At 42.6% G+C, this 17,251-nt stretch overlaps 1 protein-coding gene and 1 long non-coding RNA gene across 11 annotated transcripts in view; one reads left to right on the top strand and one right to left on the bottom strand.

The window, feature by feature from the left end:
• The window catches only part of LOC309666071, a 116,886-nt gene that overhangs the window by 47,020 nt on the left and 52,615 nt on the right, over nucleotides 1-17,251 (top strand). For 9 of the 10 annotated variants that reach the window (XR_014266849.1, XR_014266850.1, XR_014266851.1 and 6 more), the window contains one exon: nucleotides 13,671-13,841. The exons of the other annotated variant lie outside the window; for it this stretch is intronic. This is a non-coding gene — a long non-coding RNA (uncharacterized lncRNA). The remainder of the gene's footprint in view (nucleotides 1-13,670; nucleotides 13,842-17,251) is intronic. 10 annotated transcript variants of the gene reach the window in all.
• LOC309666459 (uncharacterized protein) lies at nucleotides 1,787-13,677 on the bottom strand. The gene is made up of 11 exons (XM_082473909.1): nucleotides 11,682-13,677; nucleotides 10,084-10,088; nucleotides 8,571-8,871; nucleotides 7,468-7,692; nucleotides 6,946-7,100; nucleotides 4,299-4,402; nucleotides 3,863-3,985; nucleotides 3,477-3,672; nucleotides 3,080-3,144; nucleotides 2,735-2,803; nucleotides 1,787-2,201 (listed from the first exon to the last, which is right to left on the bottom strand). Exons 1-11 carry the CDS (start codon nucleotides 12,050-12,052, stop codon nucleotides 1,953-1,955), a joined length of 1,863 nt encoding a protein of 620 aa, XP_082330035.1. The 5' UTR covers nucleotides 12,053-13,677; the 3' UTR covers nucleotides 1,787-1,952.

Raw genomic sequence — 17,251 nt, 5'->3', positions numbered from 1 at the left:
GAGAGAGAGATAGAGAGAGAGGGAGGGAGATCTCCTGTGTCTTCTTATAAGGGCACTAATCCCATTCATGAGGGTTCTACCCTCATGACCTAATCCCCTCCCAAAAATCATACCTCCTAATACCGTCACATTAGGAGTTAGAATTTCAACATATGAATTCCATAACAAACATTTAATCTATAACAGTAATTAATACAATTTATGATTAGTTGTAGAGTCCTTCATAGAATCACTTCAGCGTAGGTAGGTAGGTAGGCACCATGGGTTGTAACAATTAAGAGACCTGGTTTCAGTTTTGTCATCTGAAACATCAGAATAAAAATAAAATAAAAATAAACAGACAAAAATTCCTGCTCTCATAGAGCTTACATTTTATTAGGTAGAAACAGAACAAGCAAGCAAGCAAACAACAAATAAATAAAATACATAATATGTTAGGTAAATAAATGCTATGGAAAAAAGGAAAACAGAGAGGAGAAAGAGGGAGCACCAGAGAAGATGGATTAATTTTAAATAGGGTGGGGAAAGAAGGGCTTCCTGAGAAGATGATGAATGAGCGAAGACCTGAAGACTATGAGGCAGAGAATCACTCACACTATCTGAGGGTAGATAAAGCATCCCAGGCATTGAGAATAACCAGGGCAAAGGCCCTAGGCCACAAACACAGTGGTAACCTCAAACCACCCATTGTGCGTAACTTTTAAACAATGGTCAAAGTCTTCTCCTTGGTCTTTCCATCTCTCCCTAACTGACGTGGGGCCTGACCATTTTGAACCAACAAAAGTGGTCAAACGCAGCACTTCCCTGGAGTTGCTGGGAAAACATTTACCCTACTGACAACAAATTAGAAAAAAACAAACTGGATAGAATTTTAAATACAATGTAATCAAATTCCACCGTGTAGTACACTCAGGGTGTTTGTTTACTACAGTTGAAAGACCAACTGAATGAAAATAACTTCAAGTAAAAATGTTTCTTTGATTTGACTTTCCCCATAGGTGTGTGAAATAACTGATTGAGTTGGATCCTTGTTATTTTTTTTTAATGCTTAAAAAATGTTTAATGTTTACATCTCTGATTGTAAACATGAATTTCCTATTTTAGAAAATATGAAAATTATGTAAGAGAATAACAAACATGAAATTCACTGGTTACCACATAGAAAAAAAAACCTGCTTACATATTTATTTTGCTAGATAGATTTTTCTTTTATTTTAAGCTTTATTGATTTGATAGTATAGATAGCTTGTTATAATTTGCATTTTTGGTTACTAGTATGAATAACTTTTCATGTTGTTTATTGGCCAATTTTCATTCACCAACTTTTCTTTTGACATCTTAGATTTTTCTTACTGATTTGAATAAGCTTTTTTGATTGTAAGAAAATTACTCATCTGTTTTCTGTCACATTAATGGCAAATGGTTTTTTCCAAGATTCTTTACAGCCTATTATTTTTGCATGGTTTTTACGTTCAGTTTTATGTTTCACTCTTATACTCATGTGTACTCAATATTAAAGCAAAAAAAAATACTTATTTCTAACAATGTTCACTGATGAGGGTCCTTTCAAATTTTACTGGAAATTATTTTCTACAGGAGCCTCTCTCTAATCTGTACCCCTTTTAACTCTATAATGTATAGCAAAATCTCACCATAATGCAATAAGTAGGGTACAAAATTCTAGTCATGTAAAATGCAATTATTGCAAGTTAATGAATGACTAAAGCAGGCCTGAGAGTTTGGGCATTATGGGGTCTTATTGAGAAAGTCAAATCCCTCCAGGTCCCAGTTGGAGTTTGGCACCATCTGGCTGGCATTTACCAGATCTGACTTATTCTTTTAAATCTTCATATCCTCAAGATGACAGAGTCCCCATAATCAGATCAGAGATACAGCTGTGCTCAGACCTGACAGGACCTCACCGGCTGCTCCCCCAGCCCATCCTTGGTCATTCATCTCAGCTCTGAGGTCAGCTCCCTGGCCTGAGAGATGGCAAGGTGCTGGGAAGGGGGAAGAGCCCACAGAAAACACAGGGACAGCATGAGAGGCCTGGTGAGGGAATCTCTCCCGTCCCCTCCTTCACTGAGAAAACCAGGACCAACCAGCTGGAATCTTACCTGAAAGTTCTCAGCGATGCGTGCTGGCATCACAGACTTGGGAATTACGACCACGTTCCTCCTGATATGCAACCGGATCAGAACCCGTGCAGAAGGGGACGTGGTGTTTCCACTTATCTACAAGGACTGCTCCCTCTGCATTTTCAGAAAAATAAAACATCTCTGCCACTCACTGTATCTTTAGTACAGCAGCTAGTGTTGACTGAGCACTTTATAACTACCAGACGCTTGCCAGTCCTCTGCCAGCTATCTCCCTTAATCCTCACAACAACTCCATAATCTTCCTTTTTTAAAAATAAGGAAAGTGGCTTGGGACAGTGTTTGGGGTCATGAGGCTGATAAGTAGTGGAGCTGGGATCTGAACCCAAATCTTTTGGCTGCGTAGCCATGCTCTTCTTCCTGGACAACAGGACTCAACAGAAGCCGTTAGATGCCATCCTTGTTTCAGTGATAACCATGGGATTTCCTGGAGTTCCAAACAAACAGGCTTTCAAGGAAGGGCCTTAATGGGCTTCCTGTCCTGTTTTTTTCACCTTCAAGGAGTTAAATGAAGACAACACAAGGAATAAAACACAAGACTGATCTGCTGGACGGAAAAGAAACTATGTACCTTGTACCTGGGCTGTGGATTTTTTGTGCTTTGCAGCAAACTCCTTAATCTTGGGATCCTCCAGTAGGGAAGAGTCCTAGATTAAGGACCCTTGGCCCTAGAGGGAGAAAGATGGCTGGTGTGAATAATCACCATGGCTACCATATGTAGATGAATATTACTCCAGCGATGGTCCCAAGGCTGATCATCAGTCTTCTCCATGTGGGAGACAAAGCAGCAGGATTTGAAAGCTTCATGTCTTACCCATGGGCTTTGAAGCATCAGTATTTTTGCAAAGGTTGATCCAGTGCTGGGTGGCTGAACCGGAGTAATTCCAGAGGGTCAGGCATGTTGCTGTTTTTTTTAAAGTTACCATATTTTCCCCACTGTTTGAGTATGCCAGGCACATTGCATTACACGCATTTTTCTTTCTGATGGCTTTTTAAAAAATATATATCTTTATTGGAGTATAATTTTTTGGAGTATTATTTTTTTCCAATAATCTTTATTGGAGTATAATTGGAGTATAATTTTATACTCTTTATTGGAGTATAGTGTTGTGTTAGTTTCTGCTGTACAACAAAGTGAATCAGCTATATGTACACATATATCCCCATATCCCCTCCCTCTTGAGCCTCCCTCCCACCCTCCCTATCCCACCCCTCTAGGTCGTCACAAAGCACCGAGCTGATCTCCCTGTGCTATGCAACAGCTTCCCACTAGCCATCTGATGGCTTTTCTTAAAGAATGTCAAGAGGAAGATCAGATGCCTCGCCCAGGTCTATCTGGAGAGCCCAGAGGGCTGTAAGCCATGACAGTGATGCCCTTGGACTGGCAGTACTGGATCAGTTTCTCCTGCCTGAGGAATGCGTGACACTCAGTCTGTAAAAGCGAACAATCCTCATCACTAGGAAAGTCCACCTGCTTTTTGAGCTGCTCACAGGGAGTTCTACACACAAAAAAAGACTGTCAAGCAAAAGCCAAACACTGCCCACTGCTAGCCTGGCTAAACCAGACCCCAAGAGCTGTCTCACATGACCAACGAAGTACCCGATGACTGACCTTCAAATGAGACTCGGTGCAAAGCATTGAACTTGCCTCCAAATGTTTAAGAAGTAATAGCGCAGGACCCTTACCCTTTACTAAACAGAATTTACCTGGTAAGCACTGGTTTGTATGTCAGTCTAGGTTTGTTCAAGAGCCTTTCAATCTGGAAGTGGTTGAAGTTGGAGATCCCAATGTTTTTCACCAGCCCCTCGTCCACCAGTTCCTCCATGGCCTGTCATAGAAAGGGACACCTTTGGGCAGTGCTAGAGGGACCCCAGGGATCCTGGCTTGGCTTAGTCCTCTCTGGGACAGGAGTATCTGGTACAGGATCCACCGTCGTAAGGATTAACCAAAGCGTGAAGAGGAATTTTCCATTCAGCCCATGGATAGAGAGGAAAGCAGGAGCAAAGGCTTTGAGGTGGGGATAAGCATGAGGTGTTCAGGGGACACTTCAGCCAGTGGTTCTCAAATGTGGCTGCAATTTGGAATCACCTGACAGCTTTAAAATATACTGATGCCCAGATCCAACCCCCAGAGTTTCTTACCAAACTGGTGTAGGATGTGGCCTCAGCGTTGGGAATCTTTAAAACTCCCCAGGTGATTTTAATGCATAGAGGGCTACTAGGGGTAGATGATGTTGGTCTTCGAACTGGGCAAAAATGTTTACAATTGATGAGATCACAAGGTCCCCGAAACAACTGAGTTGGGCAATGACACAATGTAACAGTTTCTGTGTACCATAGAGAAGGTATAGGTGGGTGTATGATACATCTTGACATCATTACACTTTTTTTCTCCCATCTGCTTCAGGGTGTTCAAGAAGGTTTCTATTGAACTGGTTGTGGGTCCACATAAACATCAGTTGCTTCAGTCCTGCCTTTTCATCTTAGAGCCTCTGACCTTGGTCATCAAAATCTTTTCACGCCCTCAAAATCTTTCATTTAGCAGTCATTCTCAAATCCATTCTAAGGATACAGCACTGTGAAAATCAGGGTACTTTTTACAGAGAACAATGACATAGTTGCCACAATGAATACTATTGTTACGAATGAGGGCAAAAACTCTTGTGGAACCAACACTAGAGGTGTGTTAGTCTACATATTCCACAAAGAATAATTCCTAAGATATTTCAGAGGTCATGTTTTACCAGGGTAATATATATGACAGAGCCTTCTCGTCAAATTTAGTGCAAAATCTGAGTCTACTGAAACCTTAGGCTATGTTGTAGGTTTTGCCACAATTTTCATTCTCAGGAATAAAACATTCATTGAGTTGAGTCCATATAATGCACATAAACCATTATATCATTCATTAAGTCATCACCGTGAAATATTTCTCTTACAGGAGGTTGTTCGTGGTAGGAAAATAAATATGTTGCCTTTTTTTAAAATATAGTTAAGCACCAGAATTTGCATTTCTTTTTATGGCTACAATTTTGTCACTAGCAAAAAGAAAGTAATATATTTTCTTGAAGATCCAGGCTTAATATATTTATTAAAATATATTTATTAAAATAATATATTTATTTTAGTGAATATATCAAACAAGTATTTAAGACTATGTACTTGACCATGTGTGGTCATTAAGGTAAAAATGAATATGTAAAAATAAGAAAAAACAGCATTTTTCAACTTGTAGTTTGAACCCACTTTTGAGTATGTGGGCTCAAACAGCTCATGCCTTTTACAGCAGTGATGTTCTGTCACATTTACCATGGATTTATATTTAACTATATGCTCAAGATAGCAGAATGAATGACAAATAGATGTCTTCATAAGATTTTCCCAAGACTATTTGATTTACTTCCACGTATAGTCTCTTGCTCATGAGATATGATATTGTCAATAGGTTATTATTTAGTATGGCTCTTAATTACATAAATCATTGCTTTTTTTTTTTTTTTTTTAATTTTTTGGTCACACCACACGGCACACGGGATCTTTAGTTCCCCGACCAGGGATTGAACCCTTGCTCCCTGCAGTGGAAGCACGGAATTTTAACCACTGGACTGCCAGGGAAGTCCCTGCTCTTTTATTATTGCTAATTTTGACTTAGAGAACCTAACTGCAAATGATAAATTCTTGTCGAGGAAATCAAACGATAATTCTGAAGATCTTTATCATATGGCTCTTGATCCGGCTGGTAGTTTATGTTTCCTTTTTTGTTTTCCTTTTACATACAACCTAGAGAGCTTCATAACAGTCTTAAAAATTCACACATAGAAATCCAGGGAGTTTTCTCCATACTTCCTTTTAACAGCCTTTCTGCTGCTAGAAGGCATATTTAATGATTTACTTGCCAAAGACAATTCCCTTCAAATACATTTACAGGATTGCTCACCTTGCCATCATGAAATGATGGCTTCTCTGCCTCATAACCCTTTCCCTCCATCATCAAGTCAATTTTGCTACCTAAATTTTCTTACTGTTACTTGTTAAAATTCAAAGCCACAAGAATGCTGTGCTCACAAATAAATACCTTTGAACAAACAACCCACAGAAAAGTTATATTTCATTTAATTATAACAATTCTAAGATTTTCAGAGAGGTTAGGCTTAATACAGGTTTAACCTGTAAAACACAACACAAACTCATAATTACATGTGCCCCCAAACTGAAAGCTGGCAAAACGACACAATGAGCTCTTGGAGTTTTTGTCACTATTCATCTGCAGTTTGCTCATTCACTTTGTTCTCTCCTAGCATTAGCAAGAGATAACAACGGTTTCAGAAAGAAATGATCAGAGAAAGACTGCCATTCCTTAATTCAGTTTTGAGTGCGAATTAGGTGGAATAGGTCATTATTTGATCTGAGAAGCAGGACACTTCTCTCCCCTGATGTGTGAATGTGTATATTTACTGTGTGCTGAGCACCATGTTAAGGGTTTCAGTGGCTGTATTTTTGAGACAGAGACACTGCTCTGTCTCACACCATACGTGACCTGAAAAAGTCACCAATCTCTACGTCTCAATGTCCTCATTTGAAAATGAGGATGATGCCAGTAATTAAATAAGCTATGACTTCCTGCACTCCATATATGTCAGCTATCTTAATATTTAAATTACCATATCCTAAAAGATATATATTATTAGTATCTATTAGAAGATTTTTTTTTTAAGAAGCAGGAGAAACTGAGGCTTGGAGGAGTTACACAACCTATACTAGGTTACTTAGCTAATCAGCACATGCAAACCCAGGTGAGAGAGCTGGGAATTCATGTCCCTCAGCCTCTCGGGCACAGGCAGGTGCAGAGCCCCAGGCAATGAGCTCTGTTTCTTCACTGAGGCCTGGCTACCATACTTGGGCACGACCATACTTGGGCTCTTCTCCAAAATGGCATTCCCAGTGCTTTGGTTAATGAGAAGGTTGAGTCCTGAAAAATTATTATGTAAGAGCTGCCCTGGGAGGGGAACTCTCAGCATGGAATCAGGACCAAGGTGACGTGGCAGTTACGGTTTGCCTGGGCTGCCAGAAATCATAGTTCTCTCAGACATAACAGAGAAAACCAAGGCACGTGGTCACCTCCACAGCAGTACATGGACTCGGTCTCCCTTTCAGGCCAGTGCCGTTCTGCTCCACTGTCTCATCCTGACAACCTTCCCATGAAGTCCTGAAGTGCAATACCTCCTGCTTCGGCTCCCCCTGGTCTCCAGCCCCCAGCTCCCTGACCCCCAGCCCTAGCAAAGGTGCTATTTTCCAGCACCTGCTTGGGAACTAGAGATTGGGACAGGGAGTAGCTTCAGCCTGTAATCCCCATGGCCAGTGAATAAGATAGAGGTCCAGATAGTCCAGTTTCAAATCCTTGAGGGTCTTCTGACAGGCTTCCCTCACTAGATGCTTCTCCAAGAAGGTGGGCCACAACTGCAGAGAGCACAGCATTGAGGTGTCAGCACTGGACAAAGAAGGGGCCAGATCATACTCGCTCTCCCTGCTTTTTGACCTTCACCCTGATCTAACCCGGGGGCACGCTGTTTACAGCACAGTTGGTTAAGATGCACGATCCAGGGATCCAAGGTCACCAGGTCGCTCAGGAAGTCAATGACCTCTCAAGTGTCGAGGGCAAGTTATCTTTTCAACTCTCCTGGTGTTCTATGTATCTCTTACATTGCATAGCATATTGGGGCATGGATTCAGTGTTTGTTTACATGTACCTTTCTCTTCCTCAGCTGTAGGCTTTGTGAAGTCAGGAATTGCAACCAGCTTTTAAGTTCTTAAGCCTTTGGGAGCAGGTGGTCCTCTCTCTGCTCTCCCATGTGTCCAAGCCCACGGGCTCCAAGTGATGACTCTGTAAGGAGTTTATCCAGACTCAACCACTGCATACAGTGGAGTCTATTTGTCCCCCTATAGATACATGCACTTTCCAAGTACCTGTAACTGGTGCCTTTTAGCAAGTTGGATATAATACAGATTCAGTGATTCTCAACCCTCTCTCACTCAATCCCCCCACCTTTTAAATAACATTTTGTAACTTGCCTTTTACTAGACTGAACTAAAATGAAATTCATATATGACAATAAAAAACGCTCCCACCATTTTCCAAAATACCTGCTGGCTGAGAACGTCTGGGCCACAACCATTGAGACCACAGTGCTGAAAGGTGGAGCTTCAGGATCCATTTCTGACTGCAGCCTTAGCTTTTAACTGCCACGGGGCAGATGGAGCCCACTGATGGGGAACGGGGACGCTAAGGGCACTGCCATGGCTCCGTGGAGCCACCCCCACAGAGGGAAAACCCAGTCGAGATGGGTAGGGTAGCAGCAGCGTCTCTGCACACCAATACTGGGCTAGAGTGTGGATGTTTGTATCCAGGGATGTTATAAAGGCAGCGGGGGAAATGAAGACGGCTGGGGGAAATGACCCGAGTACTTAGAGCAAAGGCTGGCAGAGTTCTGGGTACCAAATCCAATACTTCCGCCTGCCTTGAAGTGCAGTCCTCCCACCTCCTGCTTCACAACCTTCTCTCGGATCTTCTCTTGGATGGCTTCCCCCACCTCATGCTCGTTCTCGTAGGCATAAGCACAGTCCAAGTGGCGACATCCTACGTCAGTGGCCACCTTCACAGCCTCTCTGACTTTGCCTGGGGTAGACCAGAAGGAAAAAGAAAAGACCATCATAGACTCTTATCCCCAGACCACCTTCAACAGGCTCTCCTATACAGCCCAGCTTCTCCAAACCAAGGTTTCCCTGGGGTCCCCTTTTCCAGGGGACACCTGGGAAGAAAACGTGCTTTGGAAAAATTTTCAAAAGAGAAGGAAGGAAAGTGAATTAACTTTATGATTACAGCCTCATGTCGTATCCTAGCTCAAGCCCACTCCCTTCTAATCCAGGTTCACCCTCCAGCCACGAAGTGTCTCCAGGTGCGTGGAAGAGACTGCAAACTCTTTTTAATGACCAGGCTGAAGACTGGATTTTGAAGTAACTCAAAGGAATCTTCAGAGAGAGAAAATGGTCATTACTGCATAAATCCAGGCTCATCGCATACTAGGTGTGTGGCCTGAGCAGATTACTTAACTTCTCTAAACCTAGTCTACAAAATGGGAATAATAACAATAGCACCGGCCTCATGAGGTCATTGTGTTAAGGGCCACAATGAATGTCGTTTGCAGCACAGCACTGGGCACACACCTAAGGGTCAATGGATGCAAGGCATTATATAACTGTTGTTTCAGAAAAAGGAGAAATAGAAAACCTTGTAAGAACGGGGTTTATTCCTCCCCCCACCCCCACAAGGCAAGAAAGACAGAAAGAGAAAGAAAGAAAGAAAAGAAAGAGAAAGAAAGAGAAAGAAAGGAAGAGAAAGGAAGGAAGAAAGAGAAAGAAAGGAAGAAAGAGAAAGGGAGAAAGGAAAGAGGAAGAGAAAGGGAGAAAGAAAAGAAAGGAAGAAAGAGAAAGGAGGGAGGGAAGGAAGGAAGGACGGGAGGGAGGAAGGGCATTAAAAATACCACATTCTGTCTAATCTAGCAAAGCCAAACAGTGAAAAAAACGTACTTAATACTGATCTTTCACAAAATCTTTTTCAAACCTCTTCTATCATCATGAAATAATAAACACATTCAGAAGCATCCCTGGGGACTTCCCTGGTAGTCCAGTGGTTAAGAATCCACCTACCAATGCAGGGGATGTGTGTTCCATCCTTGGTTGGGGAACTAAGATCCCACATGCTGTGGGGCAAGTAAGCCCGAGCGCTCTAGAGCCCGCGCTCCGGAACCAAGAGCCCGCGCACCGCAACCTGCATGCCCCAACTAAGACCCAAAGCAGCCAAATAAATAAGTAAAAATAAAAGAAAGAAACATCCCTGGATGAACCTCCCAATCACTACACCCTACTTTACCTTCACTGGTAAACACATAAGCCTTAAAAATTACATCATCCCTACACCTTGAAAATGTTTCCCTTCATAATCCTTACATCTAATTCTGAAATTCTGAAAATAATTTTTTGGGTAAACTTTTTATTTATTTATTCCAGTGAAAAATCACTTATTAGAGTAGATCCAGTATTGCTTTGTAGGGCTAGAAGAAGAAATATTGACGAAGCATAGTTGAACTTAGTAATCCAACTTTTAAGTTGTCTTTTCAAAAGTAATTATTGTACAAAAATAAAGACCAAAAGTACATGGTATCTTTGATAAAAACTTGGTATCAAATACTTGGCATCACATTGATTATATCTTTATACAATACTGCTTTGAGTGCTATATTCTTTTTGTTTCCGAATTTTTGAATTTTATTTATTTTTTTATACAGCAGGTTCTTATTAGTTATCCATTTTATACATATTAGTGTATATATGTCAATCCCAATCTCCCAATTCATCTAGCTTTATTTTTTTTTCAGATTAGTGGGGTTTTTTAAATAAATTTATTTATTTATCTATTTTTGGCTGCGTTGGGTCTTCCTCACTGTGCGCCGGCTTTCTCTAGTTGCCGCGTGCTGAAGCCACTTCTGATTGCGGTGCGTGGGCTTCTCACTGCGGTGATTTCTGTTGCGGAGCACGGGCTCTAGAGCGCAGGCTCAGTAGTTGTGCCACACGGGCTTAGTTACTCTGTGGCATCTTCCTGGACCAGGGCTCAAACCCGTGTCCCCTGCATTGGCAGGCGGATTCTTAATCACTGCGTCACCAGGGAAGTCCCCTTTTTGGGTAAGTTTATACGAGGTGAGCAGATTCACTGGAGATCTGGAAGCAATTATTTGTCACATCTGTGTCAAAGTCAAAGCTCTGATTTGGAGAAAAGTAGCCCTGTTCAAGCAAGAGAAGCTGGGATGAATCAAGCTGGAATTAATCTACTCACCCAGATTATCCGAGAGAGCTTCCTGAGAATGACCCAGTCCCGAGAGTAGGAGGGAGCCTACCTGCAAACCCAAGAGAGGAGATGAGAAAACCAGGTGCAGAGAAGGACAGAGTCAGAGGAGAAAGACTCAACAGAGGGACAAGAGAGAAGAAGGTAAGTAGAGAACTGGAACTAGTTAGTTTGGCGCCATCACGGACGGAAGTGAGAGCGAAGGCAGTTAGAAAGTGATGGGAAGACATTTTAAACTTATCCTAAGAGAGGCTCGGGAATCTGCCTCCCTGAGCACTGGGAGTGCCTTTCTGGGTTTTGCCAGCTCACTCTAGCAACACCTGGGGAACCCGAGCTCCCTGACTCCCAGCCCAGGCACCCCTCTCTCTGGGACCACCCTCCCTGTGGTCGCAGCCTTCTCAGACTCTACGATGCTCTGGAGATTGTTAAAGAACAGGTTCCAACTCAGTAGCCTGGGGTGGGGCCTCAGCTTCTGATTCTCAGCACTCTCCCCGGGAGTGTTGATGCTGCCCCGGCAGGTTCCACCCTAGGCAGCGTGAAGTGCCAGAGCCTCCCGAGCCCTCCCAGCCCCTCCTCCCAACCCCCCAGGCCACAGCAGCCAACCCAGGGCCCTCTAAGTGTCCCAGAGCCAGGGGGAGTTGAGAGGGAAAGGCTGCTGAGAGAGAAAGTGCCCAGAAAAGCAAGTGTGTTTTTTAGTCCCCAAACTGCTTAAAACTTGATACTTGCTAGCAAAGCTCTCACCGCTGCTGGAAAAAGCCGGTCTTGGAGCTTTGCAGCCTGAATCAGGCCTGAGAAAGCAAAGCAACCTGGGTCCTGCCTCCAGGGCCCAACATTTACCTCTCCTAAACCCTTGCCTCTGAGCTTTCCCTACTGACAGGAGAAAATGCCCAAAGCCCCTCGAGGGAAGTAGGTGTCCAAATCCTTGCATACATTCCTTCCAGGTGCCCAGGCCCAAGATGGGCATCTTGGCCTTAGTACTGAGCTCCGCAAAGGTTGCCATGGTGAGTGCAAAATAGTCGTGAGTGAGCAGATTAACTGTCTTCTGCCCCGCTTAATGGTGCTGACTCTGGCTGCAGAGGGAGGAGCTAGAGGCTGGGTGTGGGCAGACACTTCCAACCCTGGAAGGAACAGGAAAGTCCTTTCAGCCTTTCGTAATACTGATTCATGTGAATGAACTTCAAATGTTGCAACCTTGTGTCCAGTTCTCCCTGATTCAAAATGCATGGATTATTTTATGAGAGTGACACTTAGAGATTTTATCCATTTTTATTTTCTTTTGCTAGTTTAATAAATGGAAAATAAAAAAGGTGCATGTATTTTAATTTGTTCCTATCTAACTGCTCAACAGTTGTAAATTTTTTCGCCTCAGAACATGGAAATTACAGAAGTATAAGAATATGTTTATCTGTTAACCACCTGGACAGGATGCTAATACTCTTCGTATATTTATTTAGTGATTCTTGTCACTTCCTTAAAGAAAAAAAACTTTGTGATAACAAAATGATATATGCTCATTATAGTAAAACTAGAAAATGTAGATTATAAGTAAGGAAATATTAATCATCCATATTCTCACCACTCATGATACCATTACAAGAGTGCTGTTTCTGTGCATATATATACAGGGAAAAGAGGAAGGGGCTACGTGCTGAGGAGAGGCCTGTGGGGCGTGTGATCAGCTCATGGACATTCTTCTGATAGGTTGGTGGTGAGGAAATCGGGAGTCAACATCATCAACCTTATTGGTTCCAGCTGGTCTAGGGTCTCCGTGCTTGTGGGCGGCATACAATTAACTTCTTACACTTGATGGGGGTTTCAGTATCTGGAAAAGAGCTTGAAGGACCTGGCTCAGAACGTTATCTATAGCCCTTGAGGAGGAACTAAAGGTCCTTGACTTTGTTAAATGGTTAAACTATTATTATTGTTTCTTGCTTGACTATTTTCCTTTCTGCATCTTCTCACTTCTCTGATTAAATTTATTCTTTGGCTAAAGTTCTTCTACTGACAAGGGGCAGGCAGAGGACATGGGGGGAGGTCAGTTCCAAGAAGGCCCCATAGGGTCGTGCTCAGTTACACATATAGTTTTAAACTTAGGACCACAAAATAAACTTTTCTATACGTTCATAAATACTCTTCTTAAAATTGTTTTTACATCAAACATTTTTAGTTGTTGTAAAAAATTCTGTTTTATGGTTATAATGTACTCAATCATTCCCCCTATTCTTAGACATTTAGTTTATTTCTAGTTTGTTTCTATTATAAATAATATTTCAAGGAATAGCATTGTGAGTAAAGCATTGGACACATTTTGATTAATTTTAGGCTTGCTCTCCAGAAGCAGGATTATGTGGTCAAAGGAAATTTGTTTTAGTTTATCATGTGGAATGTGGTTCAAAATTGAGGTGTTTTTTTTTTTTTTTTGGCATTACCATTTATAGAATAACACACCCTACTGTTTGTGATGTTTCAATAATTATTGACAACTTTCATTTTTTAATATTATGTTCTTTGTAAAATATAAAAAGAAAAATCAGTAGAGAACGCAGAATAGATTAAGTAAGAAAATAAAACCCATCCATAGTCCCACATGTAGAGGTGATTATTGTTAATATCTTCAGGCATCTGTGGATACCCTGTTGAGTTGGGACGTCCCAAAGCAGAGGAGAAATGTGCCTCGTTTCCCGGCGTGAGGCTGTGGAGAAGACACCAAGTCTAGGATGGAATCTCCTGGTTCCCAAAACCTGGTTCCCTGTTTCTCGTGGATCGCCACACACACAGGAGGTGTCCAGGTGAGTGGGCCTGAGGTAGTCTCAGGGTGTCCCATGAACCCCAGCCCAGTGCTGGGAGAGCCAGCCGGGTTACTGACGTCCACTGGCAAAGTTGGCTGAAAGGAAGTGTAACCGAGCAAGTGGGGCTGTTGCCCTGTGTAACAGCAAGACCAAAAGAGGCAAAGGTCTTTTGCAGAAAAGAGAAAAGCTTTATTGCAGGGCAGCCAAGTGAGGAGACAGGAGGCATAGCTCAGCTCTGTCTCCCCGATGAGCTTTTGAGTGGGGTATTTATCGTGGAAGTAGGGAGCAAGACAGGGAGGGGGCTCGGAAACGATTGGTGGAAAGTAAGAGGAAGTTTCAGGAGTCCTCTGTGCGGGTGTGACTGTCCTTCATGTCGCTTCATGAGTGGCATGTGCAATATCGGGAGAGTTCCACATGTTACGCTTGGTAGATTTTCGGCATATGATGTCCAAATTTCATGATCAATCATTCTAGTCCCTCAGTGTGCCTGTGTGATGCTCAGTGGAAGGGGCTGTTAGTGCTTCCATACCTGGTTTCCCTGGTACTCTGCAAGACAAGCTTGGGGGTCTCTGTTAATTATTTTGTTTCTACCATATAGGCCTTGAGTGTGTAAGTTACAGGGTAAGGTTTCAGAAGGAGCGTGAGCCCCTGAACATCTCGAGGCTGAGGCTGTGAAAGCTGTGACGTGTACAAGTTCATCCTGCACATTATATTCAGGGGAGCTGGATGGAGTGTACAAGTTCATCCTGCACATTATATTCAGGGGAGCTGGATGGAGTGTACAAGTTCATCCTGCACATTATATTCAGGGGAGCTGGATGGAGGTTATAGAGTGGGCTGTATGGCTAGGGATTTGATGGGGATAAGGACATCTTGGATGACTGCACAAAGGGATGGCACCAGATATATGAGTCACATCTCAGGGGAAGCCAATGTATAGATGGTGATCCACACCAGGTACCCTTCCCACTCTGTGGGATTTTGCAAGTCTCCCCTAAACCCTGCTGATACCTACGGAGAAGGAACCCTAAATGTCGTAGATTTTAATCCTGAAATACAAGGAAATCAAAGTAAAGACTTTGACCTAAAGGCGAAAGGCAGTGTAAGCTGGACGTGTAACACAGAAAATTTTCAGAAGTGGATGTAATCAGCCAGAAGCAGTTGCTTGCAGCCCGTTTTTTAGTTCATGCCATCAGAAATTCATCTCAAACTCATTTATAAAAAAAAAAGTAAGTTTCAGTTCCGTGATGAACCGAGGAATCTCTGCTTCAGAATTTATCTCACAGGAAGAATGACCCAGGCACAAGTCTTACCTAGCTTAAAACAAACAAGCAAAAAAAAAGCCTTCATTGTCAGGTGAGGAGAGAGGTGATTCTGATTATGGTTTGCTATTATTGTTATTACTGTCAACAGGCCTGTGCTACATAATATTACATGTATTTGCTCATTTGCTCATTTACTCTTCCAGTAGCCTCATGAGGTAGATACGTTTATTATCCCCATTTCACAGATGAGGAACTGACACATCGAGATGTTAAGTAATTTGTTCAAGGTAAATGGTGGAGCTGGGATTTGAATACAGATTATTGGGCTCTAGAGCCATTTATTTGTTTGTTTATAGTTAGGTGCTGTGCTAAGTGCCATACACATTCTCCAATTCAATTGTCACCGTGCTATAAGGTAGATATGATTATTAATCCCATTTTATACCAAGGAGAAAACTGAGAATTAAAGAGGTACAAGGTCAACTGGAAAAGCCAAGATGCAAACAGGCCTCAGAGTCCAGAGGCTCCACGACTAACTCTTGTGCTATTCTGCTACCCTCACGCCCCAACCGCTGTATTCCACTTATTGCTACCCCTATAAACAAACACCAAAGAAGGAGAGAGACTGTAGCATCTGGTGGGGGATGGCACTGGGGATTCTTGGGGACACGATAACTAGTGGAGGTGGCTGACATGCCCAGAAATGGTGCCAACGCCTGCAGGTTTTACACACTCATTGGACGGAGTGGTGGTGCCTGGTGGACGGCAGATGATGGTCAACAGGATGTGTCCACGAGCGTGAGAAGGGTATTCTCTGCTGTATTAGTTATCTGCTGCTGCACGATAAATTATCCCCAAACCTAATGGTTTAAAGCAACAAACATCTATTTTCTCATAGTTTGTGTGGGTTGATGGCTTACAGTGATCCATGACCAGCAACCCAGACGTCCAAACTGATCAAGCACGTATTCAACTTTGTAATTAAGGAAAAATCAGTCATCTAGAGCATAAGAGAAAACATATTTGGGGAAAAGATTGCCAGAACAGGAGAAGGCTCTCAAGCTTCATTTCTGCTTCCCAGAAAACCATGTTCTCATGAGAAGGGGTCCTCAGGTATGGGGGTCCTGATAGTGTAGGAGGAAATCAACTGTATTGGATTCCTGAGCTTTTGTCTTTGTTTCCATAAAAAATATACATTTCTAAATATCAGTGTATGTTTTCTCCTTCATGTGTTTCTGTGGGGTCAGGTGCATGAACTGACTCCATGGAATATGAACATCATTGTTTCATACAAAGCCCTCTTTGTCTGTTGGATTTACATATTTATCCTGTTTTATTTCTATTGCTCATGCTCAGGCCATCATGCTAACATATTTGGTCAGTGCTTTCATAACGCTTATTGGTATGGAGTGTGCCTGTGTTTGGAGTTTATGTAAACAGTGTTGTGTTATGCACATTTAGTCCACACGGTGCTCCACCCCGTGCATTCACCACGTTATGCCTGCAAACTCCATCTTTATCCAGGTAAAGACACCCTTTCTTCTCAAGGAGGAAGACAGCCCAAATGGTAGAGGATCCCCTGAGAAAGTCTGTCAGGCAAGGGAGAAATCAGATAGAAGAGGAACCACCCTGGAGAAGGAGAGAAGGAGAGGAGGGATGCGGTCAGCATGATGCCGAGTGCTTTTGTGCAATTTTCCCATTTAACATCCAAAGTAACTTTACTGAGTAGACATGATTATCAACCTCCTATGATAGAGGAGGGGGCTCAGAGAGGTTAGGTAAACTGTTCAGGTCAGTCAGTTTATCTGAGGGGACAGTTTGTCACCTTAAAAGTCACACAATTAATAAGTAAAAGATCTTTGCTATAGACCCAGATTAGGCTTTTTCTAGAGCAGTGTTTCTCGACCTTAGCTGTACAATAGCATCACCTGGAAACTTCTAACTGCAGACGCCTATGACCTCCCACCCACACGCGCCCACACTCACACAGACATTCAGATTTAACTGGACTCGGGTAGAGCCCAGACACTGACTTTTTTTTTTTTTAGCCTTAAGTATTAACAGATATTTGGTTGAAGTTTAACATACCCTTCAAGACCAGTGCTCAGAACCTGGGCATAGGCTGATGAATTTCACACAGTGAAC

The sequence above is a fragment of the Balaenoptera physalus genome (assembly GCF_965194825.1).
Source record: "Balaenoptera physalus genome assembly, chromosome: 8".
Taxonomy (NCBI): domain Eukaryota; kingdom Metazoa; phylum Chordata; class Mammalia; order Artiodactyla; family Balaenopteridae; genus Balaenoptera; species Balaenoptera physalus.
This window is presented reverse-complemented; position numbering and strand designations above follow the sequence as displayed.